This window comes from Bos taurus, chromosome 13, assembly GCF_002263795.3.
Source record: "Bos taurus isolate L1 Dominette 01449 registration number 42190680 breed Hereford chromosome 13, ARS-UCD2.0, whole genome shotgun sequence".
Lineage (NCBI taxonomy): Eukaryota > Metazoa > Chordata > Mammalia > Artiodactyla > Bovidae > Bos > Bos taurus.
This window is the reverse complement of record NC_037340.1, coordinates 24,269,854-24,285,663: the sequence shown is the minus strand read 5'-3', so window position 1 is coordinate 24,285,663 and position 15,810 is coordinate 24,269,854. Positions and strand designations below refer to the sequence as shown.

Genomic DNA, 15,810 nt, shown 5'->3' with positions numbered 1-15,810 from the left:
AAAGTGAAACTTTCTGTTCTTTTAAAGAACTGTGCCCTCCCTCCCTTCACCCCACCCCCACCCCCACCCTGAAATGTCCAAAAGTGAAACTTTCTGTTCTTTTAAAGAACTGTGCCCTCCCTCCCTTCACCCCACCCCCACCCCCACCCTGAAGTCCAGAGGGGCTGAGCACATCCTAAAGGCAGGCTGGCCCCAGTGATGCTGAGTGTGTACAGCATCACAGCACAGTTTCTGGTGGGATTTTTAAATGCTCTTATTTATTTTTGTTTTTGGTTGTACTGGGTCTTTGTTGCTGCTCAGACTTTAGTTTGGGCGAGCGGGGGCTGCTCTCTAGTTGTGATACCCAGGCCTCTCGTTGAGGTGGTTTCTCGTGTGGAGCACAGGCTTCAGGGCACACAGGCTTCCGTAGTTGTGGCGCACGGGCTTAGCTGCCCCTCGACACGTGGGATATTCCTGGATCAGAGACTGAACCCACGTGTCCTGCATTGGCAGGTGGACTCCCTACCACTGAACCACTGGGAAAGCCCAGCCATAGGGAAGCCCCCTGGTGGGAATTTTGTTTTTAATCTCTATTTATTTGGCTGTGTCTGGTTTTTGTTGTGGCTTGCAGAATCTTTCTTTGCAGCACACTGGAGTCTTTAGTGGTGGTGCACATGGGCTCCATTTGCTGCTCCTGGGCTGCAGAGCACGTGGGCTTTGGTAGTTGTAGCACGCAGGCTCAGTTGCCCCAAGGCATATGGAACCTTCATTCCCCAACCAGGGATTGAACCCATATCTCCTACATTGCAAGGCAGATTCATCACCACTGGACCACCAGGGAAGTACCATGGTGGGATTTGAAATGAGCTTCCAGCGGTTTTTGTCATGTTATCAAGGAGATGACTCAGCCAGTTCATCAAAAGCATCTTTGTTAGGGCCTCCCCGGTGGCACAGTGGTAAAGAACTCACCTGCCAGTGCAAGAGACCCAGGAGACGTGGGTTTGATCCCTGGGTCAGGAAGATACCCTGGAGAGGGAAATAGCAACCCATTCCAGTATTCTTGCCTGGAAAATTCCATGGACAGAGGAGGAGCCTGGTGGGCCATAGTACATGGGGTCTCAAAGAGTCGTACACAGCTGAGCACGCGTGCACACGTGCTATAGGAAGCACTACAATTCAGTCACATCACACGCCCTGGTGACGCAGATGGTAAAGAATCTGCCTTCAGTGTGGTTGGGTTTGATCCGTGGGTTTGGGAGATTCCCTGGAGGAGGGCTTGGCAACCCATTCCAGTATTCTTGTCTGGAGAATCCCATGGACAGAGGAACTATAGTCCATGGGTCACAAAGAGTGGGACACATCTGAAGCAACTGAGCACATGCGCACTCACACACACACACAGGTGAATTGTTGCCTGATTGAGATGCAAAAATCCTCAACAAATTACTGGTAAATCAAATTCAACATTTCCCGTTTTACAGATGATAAAACAAACCCAGGGAACTTAAGAAACTTGTTCAAGGCAACAAAGCTACTACTAAGTGGCAGATTCATCTGCAGACCCAAGCCAACCTATTCTAATGCCATTCAGGAGATTGACAAGTAAGAGCTTAATAGGCAGCCTAGAAATTCCAAATGCGTGGAGACCTGTGGTCCCACAGTACTTCTGAGAAATTGCGTGCTGAGTATCAGCACTGATAAAATTCCCAGTCTGGTGAGGGAAGGGCCCAGCAAAAGTCAGGGATGCTATTTTATCCATCGTGCTAAGGGAGTTAGACTTAAGCCTGTGAGGACAAGGAGGACTGCATTTTAGAAAGATCAGTTCAGTCACAGGGTGCAGATTGGTTGGAGAGGACAAAAGAAGAGTCAGGGGAGTCCCTGTGCTATACAGTAGATTCTCATTAGTTATCTATTTTGTGCATGTATCACTAGTGTATATATGTCCAATCCCAATCTCCCGATTCATCTCAGTGCTCTGTGGTAACCTTAGTGAAAGTCACTCAGTCATGTCTGACTCTTTGCGACCCCATGGACTATAGTGAGTGGGATTCTCCAGGCCAGAATACTGGAGTGGGTAGCCTTTCCCTTCTCCAGGGGCTCTTTGCAACCCAGGGATTGAACCCAGGTCTCCCACATTGCAGGCGGATTTTTACCCACTGAGCCACAAGGGAAGACCATAGTGACCTAAATGAGAAGGAAATCCCCCCCCAAAAGGGGGATATATGTATTTGTATAGCTAATTCACTTTGCTGTACAGCAGAAACTAACACAACATTGTAAAGCAACTACACTCCAAAAAAAATTAATTTTTAAAAATTAGGTATTTAAAAAAAAATAAAAGAAGAAGAAGGAAGTGAGTTAAGAGCTAGTGCAACAGTGCAAGTGAACAAGACAGAGCCCGATGTAACCGAACGGGACCCTATGGGGCCTTTCTGGAACAGACCCCCTCCCCCATGTCCTCTGCTGCACCTCATCTCTGCAGCACCCAGATAGCAGTATCTGATGCACACTTCCTGAGCTGTTAAACAGATTCTAAAACCTTCACCAAATGGGACCTGTTAACTACTTAATGACCATGAGCACACAGCCTGCCGGCCTCCTGGATCCTAAGGAATAATAATATTAACCCCTGTGACACCTCCCAGTTACCTCACCATCAACCAATCTGAGAATTTTGCACAAGCTGATTGCACACCCTGGGGCTCCCCTCCCTCACCTGGCCTTTAAAAATACCTTGCTGGGGAATTCCCTGGCAGTCCAGTGGTTAGGGCTCTCTGCTTTCACTGCTAGGGGTCAGGGTTCATTCCCAGGTTGGGGAACTAAGAGCCCACAAACTGTACACAGCATTGTCAAACAAATAAATACATTTTTTAAAAAACTGTCAAAACCCATTGGGGGAGTTCAGGCTTTTGAGCATTAACTGTGCTGGATTCCTTGCTTGGCACTTAGTAATAAACACTGAACCTTCCTTTACCACAACCTGGTGTCAGCAGATTGGGTGTGCTAAGTCGCTCAGTCATGTCCAACTCTTTGCAACCCCCTGGAGTGTAGCCTTCCAGGCTCCTCTGTCCATGGGATTCTCCAGGCAAGAATACTGGAGTGGGTTGCCATGCCCTCCTCCAGGGGATCTTCCTGACCAGTGATCAGACCCAGGTCTCCTAAAGAATTGCAGGCAGATTCTTTACCATTTGAGCCACCAGGGAAGCCTGATGTCAGTAGATTGGCAGACCCAAATTTTGGTGATAACGTCAAGGCGGTGGATCAGAGAAGGAGAGGCTAGGTTCGGGAGTGACTTAGAAGTGCATTGAACAGATTTGGTGAGTTAGTGAGGGAATAGAAGGTGCTTAAAATGACAGAAAGTGGGTTTCTGGCTTGGGCTGATGTTAATGGGAGAGGCAAAGAGGAGGAGAGTGAAGATGGGGACCTCTATTTGGACCTGTTGAATTTGAGATGCCCAGGAACTTACACTCAGGGCACCAGTGGGGTAAGTGTCTTAACCTCTGCAGAGCATTTAAGCTGGAGACATAAAACAGAGTAGATGTGAAGAACAGACCTACATACTCAATACTGTTCTCTAGAATCACCCAATTAAAAACCGAATACTGTCATATGGTTGTTCTATTTTCACTCTTTCAAACTCTACCGCATGTTCATTTACTGATTTTTTTCATTAGTGTGGTATAGACTTTCAGTTATTTTGGGGTGTGCTGTGCAGGCTTTTCTCCAGTTTGGTGAGCAGGGGCTACTCTAGTTGTGCTGTGCGGGCTTCTCACAGCAGTGCCTTCTCCTGTTGTGCAACATGGGCTCTTGGGTGTGTGGGCTTCATTAGTTGTAGCACATGGGCTCAGTCGTTGTGACTCCTGGACTCTAGAGCCCAGCTCAGTTGCTCCGCAGCATGTGGGACTGTCCCAGACCAGAGATGGAACCCGTGTCTCCTGCATTGACAGGCAGATTCTTTACCACTGAGCCACTAGGGATGCCCTAGCTTGACTCTTAAATGCTACCCGGACATAATATTATTCTTCTCAGTCTGCCAGTATTCATTATATAATATTAGAACAATTGTAGTTTTTAAATTTAACTCTTTTAAATACAATATTATGTATATTAGCAGATATGATTAAGTTTTACTATGTTTATTGTAAGTCCATGTGTCCACATATATTAGTAACAGATAATGAAAATAAAAAATGCTTCTATAATTCCCAAAAGAGTCCAAAATGGACAAAATGCTTTTGCATGTCTGTGTTGAAAATGAGATTTTTATATGTTGGAAGTAAATAGCAGCATCCATTTTATAGCATTTTCCTTGCTTTGATTTTGTGACACAATTCTTCAGAGTCCTGACTGTGAATAGGCTAGCACCTCAGTACTTAAAATAGGTTCAAGAAATGGTTCTACTTTTTTTCCACCTCTCCATTCCAAACCATTGAGGGAATTAGTTGCACCATTGAAGTACATTTCTTTTCTGTTTTACATAGTCAAAATTTTTACTAGTTTCCTTTCTAGAAGAAGATCGAAGTAGGACATTCACAGTCATGATGTAGATGTACTGCTAAGGCTTACTATTTTTATTATTGGCAGACTGACAGTCAGTGTAAGACACTGTGCTTTGTCTCTTATAGGATAAGAGTGTGCTGTGATGCCATTGACACTTTTAGTGATTGGTCAATATAAATATCATAATTTACTAAAGCTTGCATGCAAGTTGCAAAAATAAAACAACTTTACAAGACAGGAGCTTAAATAAAACATGAAATGCTTTCTGCTGGTGCTAGCATAGTATCTGACTAGTATCTCTCTCCCCCCAGCAATACTTTGAGGTAGAAGAAGAGAAGACATCCCTGCATGATGCAATGACTGTCAAAATGAACATTTTGTTAAAAAGACTGAGGGAGAAAGAAGAAGTCATTAAGGAATTAAGAGAAGAACTAGACCAATATGAAGAATATGGATTTCAAAGAGTTGTAAGTTTCACAGCAAAGAATAATTTATGTTAATATATGTAAATGAAGTTACAGCTGTCTGAAAGCTTGGGTTTGGAATAAAGGGACTACAGTGGATGTATCTTGGGTATCTTCTTCACAAAATAAGAGTTCAACTCTTTTTTTGCTCAATAACATAGTCTAGAAAACCCATAATAATTATAAATAGGAGCAGTATAATTGTTCTCAATTTTTATTTGTAAGGGAAATAAAATAACCTATCTCCCACCCTAGAAAAGCATGTAAATACATTTTTGTTTTAATACAGAAGAGTCCCACCCTTTTTTTTCAGTCCAGTTAATCTGAAAGACACAAAACAATCTCAAGTCAGAGGCTTTCAAGAAACCAGCTTGTAATAGGATGACCTTCCATAGAAATGTCAAGAAGGAAAGTTCTCAGAGGAGTTTCGCCCTGTTCTCCCTGTTGTAGTGGGAGCCAGGAGCTGCTTTATTGCTCCAAGGTCTGAAGAGAACAAAAGTGGGGAGAGAGAGAAAGCAGAAAGGAGAGCTTAGCTACCTGTTGAGGAGATGAATGAGAAGGATCTTGAAATTGTGGACCCTGAACACAAGTTTGTTTTAATCTCAAATCAACTCAAATAGCCATAGAGGGGTTTTCATATTAGGTTCTAAGAGCAAGAAGTAGATTGTTTGAGTAGAAGAGGTGACCAGAGAAGCCAGAGAATCACAACCTGCTGAGTGTCAGCTGGCAGGGGTACTTCCTTACCTCAGAGCTCAGTTTACCAATGAGGAAGCACAGACTTACCCATAACATGCAGCTGGTAAATGCTGATGAGGCATGAAAACCAAGGTCCATCTGAATCCAGAGTCCCACATAAGGAGGTGTAGCTTCCTCCTCTGTATAGAGTAAGAATTAAAGGTTGCAATATACATATATATATATACGTATACACACACACACACACACACACACACACACATATATATAGGGTTGGCCAAAAAAAGTTGGGGTTTTTCCATAGAATGTTATGGAAAACCCAAATTAACATTTTGGCCAACCAAATATATACACTCTTATATAACATATATTTCTTCTATGTACATTATATTATTATAATGGATTATGGTATTACAGTATATATATAAATCAATATAACATACATAATTATTATAATTAAGTGTATAGTGATCCCTGTGTATGAAAGTGAAAGTTGCTCAGTCGTGTGTGACTCTTTGCAACCCCTTGGACTATATAGTCCCTGGAATTCTCTAGGCCAGAATACTGGAATGGGTAGCCTTGCCCTTCTCCAGGGGATCTTCCCAACCCAGGGGTCGAACCTAGGTCTCCCGCATTGCAGGCAGATTCTTTACCAGCTAAGCCACGAAGGAAGCCCAAGAATACTGGAGTGGGTAGCCCATCCCTTCTCCAGAGGATCTTCCTGACCTAGGAATCAAACCAGGTTCTCCTGCATTACAGGCAGATTCTTTACCTGAGCTATCAGGGATGCCCTGGTCACTAAGTGTACATCACTAAGTATATAGTGATCCCTGTGTAGACACACATAAATATTGACTCGTGTGTGTGTGTGTGTGTGTGTATATATATATGTATGTGTGTGTGTGTATATATATATATGGGAGAACTCTGAGAAGTAACACATCAAATGTGAATGCTAGGAAGAAACACTTCCAGGTTCCAGGTTGCTGGGCTATTTAAGTGCAGTCCTTAGTTTATCTAAGTCCCACACTAGTATTCTTACTTAAAACCCCCAAAGTTAGAAAAGATAAGGAATTGAACATGCACCATTCTAAAGGACTTTGTTTACTAACTGGGGAAAGAATACTTTGTTTAATCTATTAGAATTCTCTATGTTCTACAAAAAAAAAAAAAAGAATTCTCTATGTTCTAAAAAAAAACAGAGCATCTTCTAAGCAATTTAGTATTAAGTGTTCTTATCATAGATCTAATATAATTGAATATTATATCTTTTTACATATTCTGATCGCCTTGGAGGAAGAGACACATCCAATTTTTGCATTTACTTTTCTTATCTTGTATCTACATTTACTCTTAGTTTTTTGGAGAAAATAATTTAATAGAATTATTAGTAGAAAATTTAACAGAAAAGTTGTAATAGTTTTGGCTTTTACTCCTGCCCTTGACTAACGATATCCAGCATTGATTAGCAAGATAATTTTGATCCAATTATTTCCCACTTGTGAAATGAAAAGTGATCTCTGCCTAGCCAACAGTGTTATGAGGGGGAATTGTTGTGAACGTGAATCACTGTGAGTTCTCTGAAGAAAGGCATGCATATAAATTCTAGTTATCATGATGGGGAAATACACAAGTCCTTACTACCATCTGGTTTACATTCCATGAAATGCACTGTTGGAAAATATCCCAGTTTTGTAATTGAGCTTCTAACACGAGGTCTTTCTTGGTGTGTTTACACCTCCGATTGTCCTCAGCCTGTTAACTGGTCTGCCTGGACATCCTGGGTAAAGAATAAGATGAGGTGGGCGGGGCTTGGTGAGGACCACAAGAAGTGGGAGGGTCCACACTGCTGTGGTATAAGCAGGTATTCTCTGCATCTGGTAACATTCTGAAGACCTTGGTGGTGGTTGTTCAGTCGCTCAGTCGTGTCCAACTCTTTGTGACCCCATGGACTGCAGCACGCCTATCCTTCACCGTCTCCCAGAGTTTACTCAGACTCATGTTCATTGAGTCAGTGATGCCATCCAACTATCTCATCCTCCATCACCCCCTTCTCCTCTGCCCTCAGTCTTTCCCAGCATCAGGGTCTCTTCCAGTAAGTCAGCATTTTGTATCACATGGCCAAAGTATTGGAGCTTCACCTTCAGCATCAGTCCTTCCATTGAATATTCAGGGTTGATTTCCTTTAAGATTGACTGGTTTGGTCTCTCTGCCATCCAAGGGACTCTCAAGAGTCTTCTCCAGCAGAAGACCTTGGTTGTTTCACTGTAATTTGTCTCCATGGACACCACATCAGTATTGCTGTAAACAACTTAAGAATTGAGGAAGGTGAGACTCCTGATTAACTGAGTGTATACATTTTCCCCAGCACCAGAGGACCCTAGTGCAATCCTAGGGCACCATGCTAGGGCATGCAGCAGTACCCACGCTAGGGCAACGCAGAGCAGGGCTAGTGTACCTTTCGATAGGATGGAAATGAACACTGCAAAAGCAGGTTATAAAAAAAAAAATCTGAAATTTCTCTTAAAAAATCTTCTAAGAGCTAGCTTTCCTAGAACTCCATGCCACTCAAGTTCTAGGTGAAGTGAAGTCATTCAGTCATGGCCAACTCTTTGTGACCCCATAGACTGTAGCCTGCCAGGCTCCTCCATCCATGGGATTTTCCAGGCAAGAATACTAGAGTGGGTTGCCATTTCCTTCTCCAAGGGATCTTCCTGACCCAGGGATCTGACTGGGTCTCCCACACTGCAGGTGGATTCTTTACCATCTGAGCCACCAGCTGCTACTGCTGCTGCTAAGTCGCTTCAACCGTGTCCGACTCTGTGCGACCCCATAGACGGGAGCCCACTAGGCTCCTCTGTCCCTGGGATTCTCCAGGCAAGAATATTGGAGTGGGTTGCCATTTCCTTCTCCAATGCATGAAAGTGAAAAGTGAAAGTGAAGTCGCTCAGTCTTGTCCAACTCCTTGCGACCCTATGGACGGAGGAGCCTGGTAGGCTCCAGTCCATGGGATTTTCCAGTCAAGAGTACTGGAGTGGGGTGCCATTGCCTTCTCTGCTGAGCCACCAGAGAAGCCCTAAATTTGAAATTTCATCTAATACGACTGCTCCCTCTAGCGGTATAAAAAGCTCAATACAGCAAGTAGCTGAAATTATATTTGGAAAACCAAATTTGGAGAAACAATGAGAAATTCTCAAAGCAGCAGTTGAAATAACTCACAAAAACAACTTGAAATAAGAAAATTGAATAAACAATAAGGGAACACTCTAGTTTGTTCTTCCTCATAGTCTGATCACATAAATCACTTCATCGTTACTAGTCTCATAATCTCTCTCCAGATTGTTTTAGAGTAAAATCTAAGAATGACAAGGAAAGGAAGGTTTAGTAAACATCTAGCTTAGCTTATATTTATGACAAGATGGAAATCAGAAAAAGGAATCTCGTCAAGTTACAGAAGCCTCATCTCTCCAGGTCAGAACACCCTTAATGTTGAGTTTTCCCCAAGAGGGCTTCACTTGGTGTCTCAGATGGTAAAGAGTCTGCCTGCAATGCAGGAAACCCACGTTCAGTCTCTGGGTTGGGAAGATCCCCTGGAGAAGGAAATCGTAATCCACTCCAGTATTCTTGCCTGGAAAATACCATGGATGGAGGAGCCTGGCAGGCCACAGTCCACGGGGCCAAAAAGCATCAGACATGCCTGAGCGACTAACACACACAAACACATTCAAGGGCTGAGTGTCTTTTCAGGCTCTGTGAACCCCCTCAATGAGTTAATGGTACTCTGCTATAGTTTTCAGCTTGCCGTGCTATATGCTGATAAATCCACTCAAGAACTGCTAAAGGAGCTAGCTGCTCAGGGTAGTGTGTCTGTGTACCCACGCACACGCCTGTGTGCTTCAACTGCAGTTAGAGTTGTTTCGAAAAGACTTCATTTTTCTTTCTTACCCCAACATGCATGAGCTCTGCAACTATCATGCCTACCCACCCCTGCCACCACCAACACATAAACATGACTGTTTGTTGCTGACAGTTTTGAAACAGAGCCGTCATTCAAGAGCGGCAGCTCTGCAGGGCTGCACTGCCCCAGTGGGCCACTTTCTTGGCTGTCACTCACTGGGAAAGCACCTGCTCGTCTCTGTGACTGTCACACAGCATGGGCATGCAGCAGAAACCCCGACCCCCCACCCCCAGCATCAAATTGAGATGTCCAAGCACTGTACGCGGAGCCTGCCGGATTGAGACGCCAGTGTGGCAAAAGGGAGACTGCTGGGAAGGCACCTGCGGTGCCCCAAACAGTGCTTCTCAGCCTTTATTGACTTTTTGTGTGTATGGGTCACCTGCAGCTCCTGTTAAGATATAGATTCAGACAGGTCTGAATTGGGGCCGGCGATTCTGCATTTTCAAAAAGCTCCCAGGTGATGCCGAGGCTCCTGGTCCTTGGACCACGTTTGGAGTAGTGAGGCTCTGGAGAACACCCATTTCCAGAAATGGTTCTTTCACTACTGTTTGGGATTCTGAGGCCTCGGACAGGAATACTGCACATCCTGTGGCTGTTCACAAGAGAAATAGCATGTAAGCCGGCACTTGGAAGTCCTAGCGTCCACTGCATGATAGAAGAACTCTAACTTGACAAGTTCCTTTATAAATTTTAAATCCCAGAGTGACCGTGGATCGCACTGCAGGCTGTCTTGGGCAATAATGTAGCTTTAAATAGCTTTAACTAGTTAACCACCTTTTAATGATCTCCATCCTTCTTAACTTCGGTTTATTAACACAGCTTGTTTTAAAGAAGTCTCGTGGTTTCAGTGAGCCCAAGCTAGTGGTGTGGGCAGATGGTAGGAGAAACACCACCACAAAACCTGCCACTCAGAGTGTAACAGATGACCGCAGCCGCCCAGAACTATCCCTTTGTTCATTTTGCTAATGAGTGTCCTCGTTGCTGTGGGAATCTGAATAGTTAATTACTTGCAGTTCCTGCAGCTGACAGATGGTGGGGACAGAGCTAAAGGTTGACCTCTCAGGAACTGGGGCTGTCCATGGATTTGTGGGAGGGAGGAAACCCTTGAGCTGCAAGTGTAGCCTTGTTTTCCTGCTTTTCTGGGAGATTTTTAGAAAACCCATTTAGGTGCTAGCTGCCACCTCTTGTAAATTTTACACTTCATCTGATTATTCAAATAGTTCTCGTTTAGTTTATTATAATGGATGCTCATGTAATCCACAATGGATGTTCATTTTCTGCCACTGTTAGGAAATGTACATTTAAGCCAATTAAGGCAAACGCTGTTTGCTTTTTAAAAAGCTTTTTCAGTCTAGAAATTCATTGGTTGATGTTCTCAAGTTGAACCATGTGGGACAAGAAAATAATGACTGGGATTCTTTCTTATTAAGAAAATACTGTTATTAGTTATTAAATTTGTTAGGTCTCATGAGTTAAGAATGAATTGGGCTTAAATAATTTAAGTGGAATGGTGAATCAAAATCATGAAGATTCACAAATGGGCTTAGTGCAAAATTTAATGTCATCATTATAAATATTAAGTCTGGTATAACTGACTTCATTAAAAAGTCCCTTGTTGTTTTTCAAGAGTTTATTCATGTACTATAAAACATAATAGCTACATATTTTTCTTTTGAACCATTATAATGACCACGGAGGAAACCTTTTTTTTTGATAATTTACTTTCAGTTATCTCTAAGGTTAAATAAAAGTGTACTTTCAAAAGGACACTAGTTATATTGGGAGGAATGACTTTTTGGGAGGAATGATTTTGTTTTTAAGAGAAGATTTTATTCTTATGTATTTGCAATCATGGGATTGCTACTAAAAGAATAGCTTATAATTCATCTGAAAGTTAAAGTTTAAAAGTATTTCTAGTGTCCATATTGATTTTGAACAAAGGCATATAAATACTTCTGTCTCTTTTAATGTAATAATACAATGACTTTCAAGCATGTTCTTTACTAGTTTGAGATTGCATAATCAGTTTAATATTTTACCGTCATGAAATACAAAGTTCTGCATCAGCTTCTCCAACTCATTACATCTTAATTTTAAAAAGAAGTGCAGCAAGTAAAATCTAGACAGCCATAAGCAAGTATAGTCAGATGTTTTCAATAGCTTTGAAAACAGACGAGAAGAAGAAAAGAAGAGTCGCTGTCCCAATAAGCTTCTATTGCGTAAGAAAAAGCGTCTCCCGTAATGGACATGGCAAGATTTAAACAAAAGACGCACATAATAAAAATGTAAATGAGTTTGCTTTACCAAAACTATAACTTTAAAGTCTTTTGTTGTAAGTTATCCTGAAACCTTCTTACAAGGTAATCACTGTTTGCATAGAGATTTAAACCGAAGTCTTCAATAGCATTCAACGCCTGCACAGTCCCAGTGTGACAGGCATGCAAAGCCACGTTAATGTTCAGAATATGAATTGCCTCTGGGTGGCTCCTCCACCAAGCAGAAAACCCAACTGTGTGGATATCCGTGTGCCTGATGGGCTCCATGCGGCTCCCAGCCTGGAAACGTCACCACTTTGACATGCGGTGTGCTCCTCTTGACACTGGCAGCGCTGACACTGGGAAATGCCACAAAGGCAACAAGCCCCCCTCCTTAGCCGTGCACTCTGCCCCCCGCCCCCGCCCCCGCCCGCACCCCCTCTCCCCGGCGCTGCTGCCGGTCCGCGGGCTCCCCAGCCTGCCTGGTTACGGCAGCACTTCAGACGCACACAGAGGGAAGTGTGGGTGGAGGGGCCCCAGCTGCCTCCCCGGACGCAGCCTCCATGATGAATTGACCTGAATGATGAGGGCACACAAACAGTATGATATGCATTATTCCTGTCAATAAACTGTCCCCATGTGCTGTGGTCTTTGTACAGAAGGTACTGCAGCCTTTCTTCCAGCAAGCTCTATTTTACTCTCCTTCCCTTTTTACTATTCATATTATAAGTGTGTAATAGAATTCAGAAAATTATATGATAGCTCTTCTGTATCTGTATTGTCTCGTCTTGCATATTTAAATCCTTGGCTCCCTGCTTAGAAATATGGAATTCTCCCTCTTTTAGGATTCTTTTACCAAAGAGAGCAGCCCTCTGAGAACAACTCTAGAAAAGGAAAATTTGGAGTTCAAAACGGAAAATGAGAGACTGCTTCAAGTCATTTCAGAACTCGAAGAAGAAATCCAGCTCAATGTAAAAGAAAATTCAGTATTAGGTAACATTTTAGAGTCGTTTTTGAGAAAACTCTATACATTGGGCATGTTTATAAAATTCATGGCCACGCTTGTCTTTTTCAAACATGTGTTTGTTACCAAACCATATTTACATTTAAAATATCAGCTTGTTAGCCACTTCTAATTTTCATTCTTTTCTTGGGACAGAAATTGGTCATACTCCCCTGGCCATGCCTTTTTAACTCAGGGTGGCTGTTTTCAAATCCAAGCATTGGCCTTTGAAAAATGTGCTCATCAGTGCTCAATATCACTTAGAAATATTATAACTATTAAACAAATTTCATGTGCTTTATCTAAAACCTAAAATTTCTAACATTTTCATATTTCAGCATATATACTGAAGTGTGCTTTGTGAAGAAACAGAATTGGCCATTCAGGAAAATATGCTCCTACTTACTACTTTATCTTCAATTTTTGGCACAGATTTTAAGTATAAATTTCCATTTGTTGGCCTTATACCCCCTTCTTACATACCATAAACATTGGTAAACATTGCATTTAAATCATTGAAGTTGGATTGCTTTAAAGCATTTACAGGCACTGCTATCATTGTATTTATGGTTGCCCTTGAGTAGGCAATATAAAGTTTGTAGTGAAACATCGATAAGTTTTGCCCTTTGAGTAGGCAATATAGAGTTTGTAGCAAAACATTAATAAAATCAGATATGGGGCAGTGTTTCTTGGATGTAAGTTGTACCATGCCAATGTAGTGTCATTTCTCTCCTGATGTGGTGTAATAATGCGTCTCCAGGTTTTGGTAGTTCTTACCCAGTCCATAAAGTGCCACCTGCTAAAGCAGTTTGTATTGGCTGCGACTAACAGCAAAAATGTCCCTTGCTAGACTCGATGAAAAGCTTTCAGCCTTCAGCCACACTTGGATCTTGAACTTAGTTCTTAATCCCTATCTGACCAGCCGTCTGAACAGCAGGAAGAAGGCTGTGAATGTCAAGGGCAGTTGTGAAGGTCATAGTCCTGCTAGGACTTGCGTCCACCATGCCTGCCAGCGGTGTATAGCCTGCCCTGAAGCAGGCAGATTGAATACAGGGCCATAAGCTTGTAATTTCATGGTTGGCCTCTCTCTCCTTTTGTTTACAGAAGATGAAATTATAAGTCTGAAAGAGATGGCAGAAAAGGATCATAAAACTATTCAAAAGGTACTGTAACTTTTTTACATTGATGAATGACTCTTTTCAATGGAAATATCAGCATAATTAATGAAATAACACTATGCCCCCGCCTTGTCTTGTGATGTCGAGATAAGTCGATTCCTGTATTTAGTGTTGTTTGGGATGATTTCTCTAGTAATGAGAAAGGATTCCATCTTGAAAATGAACTAATGTTTTCTTTTATTTGGCGTAACTGAGTGTCTACCTTGTTGACTGTAAGGAATTGAAAAATCATATGACACAGGGAGTCCAAAGATATGCTTGTGGAAAAATGATATTAGGAATGGGCAGCCTGTTTTCATACCAGATGTTGTTTTATTTCCATTACTCTGTATGTGAATGAACTGGGTTTGTATTTTGCAGAAAATCTGTATTTAGAGCAGGGAATGCTTTTGATATCATAAAGATCAAGATTTCCTGGGGCATCCGATGTCACAGAACCACGGCAATTCCTGCCCTCCACACCCAGGTTAGGAGCTCCTGCTTTCAGCTTTCTCAGCTCTCAAAACCCTCTTCTGTGATGGTCAGTTTGCACTGCCAAAGGCCCTATAACCCAAAGACAGCACTGGTCTCTGATCTTTTCCCAGTGCTGAGCACTGGTACATTTAAAAATATTCTTTGAGTGATTTCATAGAATAAGAATGTATCTCTAGATAGAGTTCATAAAATTTACAGATAAAAATGTGAATTTACATCCTCAAATTATTCCAAATAAAGTTTTCCACAAACTGAATCGAGTATCGATTTTTAAATGAAAATTAAAGTTAGATAAAATTAAAAATTGAGTTCCTCAGTCATGCTGGCCTCATAGCCAGAGCTCATAAAGCTTAAGATTCAGATTTCAACCTAGATTTTGCACTTCTGGTATTCTTAAGTTTTATTTTTCATTAAAAAAACTTTTTTAAATTTTATTTATGTACTTATTTACTTTTGGTGGTGCTGTGCACATACAGGATCTTAGTCCTCAGACCAAGGATTAAACTCACACCCCTGCAGGGGAAGGGTGGAGTCTTAACCACTCAACCACTAGGGAAGTCCTATTCTTCGGTTTTAGATAAAATTGCTTCCAAGAACTGATTTTTATTTTTTGGCCACACGGCATGAGATATCTTAGTTCCCCTACCAGGGTTCGAATTTGAGCTCCCCGGATTGGCAGTGTGGAGTCTTAATCACTGGGCTGCCAGGGAAGTCCCAAGAACTATTTTCTAAAGAAATGCACACTGTGATGGGTCAGAGTTGGGAGATGTTTCCTATGATCACTGAATCCATCACAGGTTTTCACAACATAAAGTCATTTTCTGGTGCTTGAGCCTGTTTTCAATGGTGAGGGTAGAAGTGTCATTCTTACAGAGATAATGAGAGTATAAGAAGAGACCAGTTTAACCTTCTTGGCATCAACTTTTAAGGCTGAAAATGAAATCTCAGCTTTCTAGTTTTACTTAATAACCTCCAAGGGCATCATCTCAGTTTATGTAAATATTTCTCCAGGGTCTCAGTCTGTGCTGTCACTGGTAAAGATGAGTCAGACAAGCCTACTCTTCTCTGGGAAAAGTTCAAGGAAATTTTAAAAAAGTCTCACCATTGAGGCATCAATTAGAAAGAAACAGCCTCACGGAGTGGCTGGTTATATTAAATGCTGCCTTCATTCTCTAGAGCTGCACTGCCCAGCGTTAGCCACGTGTGGCTATTGAAAGCCTATGTATAGTGCAACTGAGAAAATGAATTTTAAATTATGTTTACTTTTAATTTTTAAATTTCAATATAAAATACTGATATTTGT

At 42.0% G+C, this 15,810-nt stretch overlaps 1 protein-coding gene across 1 annotated transcript in view; it reads left to right on the top strand.

The window, feature by feature from the left end:
• Positions 1-15,810, top strand: part of C13H10orf67 (chromosome 13 C10orf67 homolog) — a 101,441-nt gene that overhangs the window by 31,629 nt on the left and 54,002 nt on the right. Inside the window, exons 5-7 of the mRNA XM_059892868.1 lie at positions 4,791-4,946; positions 12,698-12,845; positions 13,960-14,018. Of these exons, the coding sequence (XP_059748851.1) occupies positions 4,791-4,946; positions 12,698-12,845; positions 13,960-14,018 (363 nt within the window). The remainder of the gene's footprint in view (positions 1-4,790; positions 4,947-12,697; positions 12,846-13,959; positions 14,019-15,810) is intronic.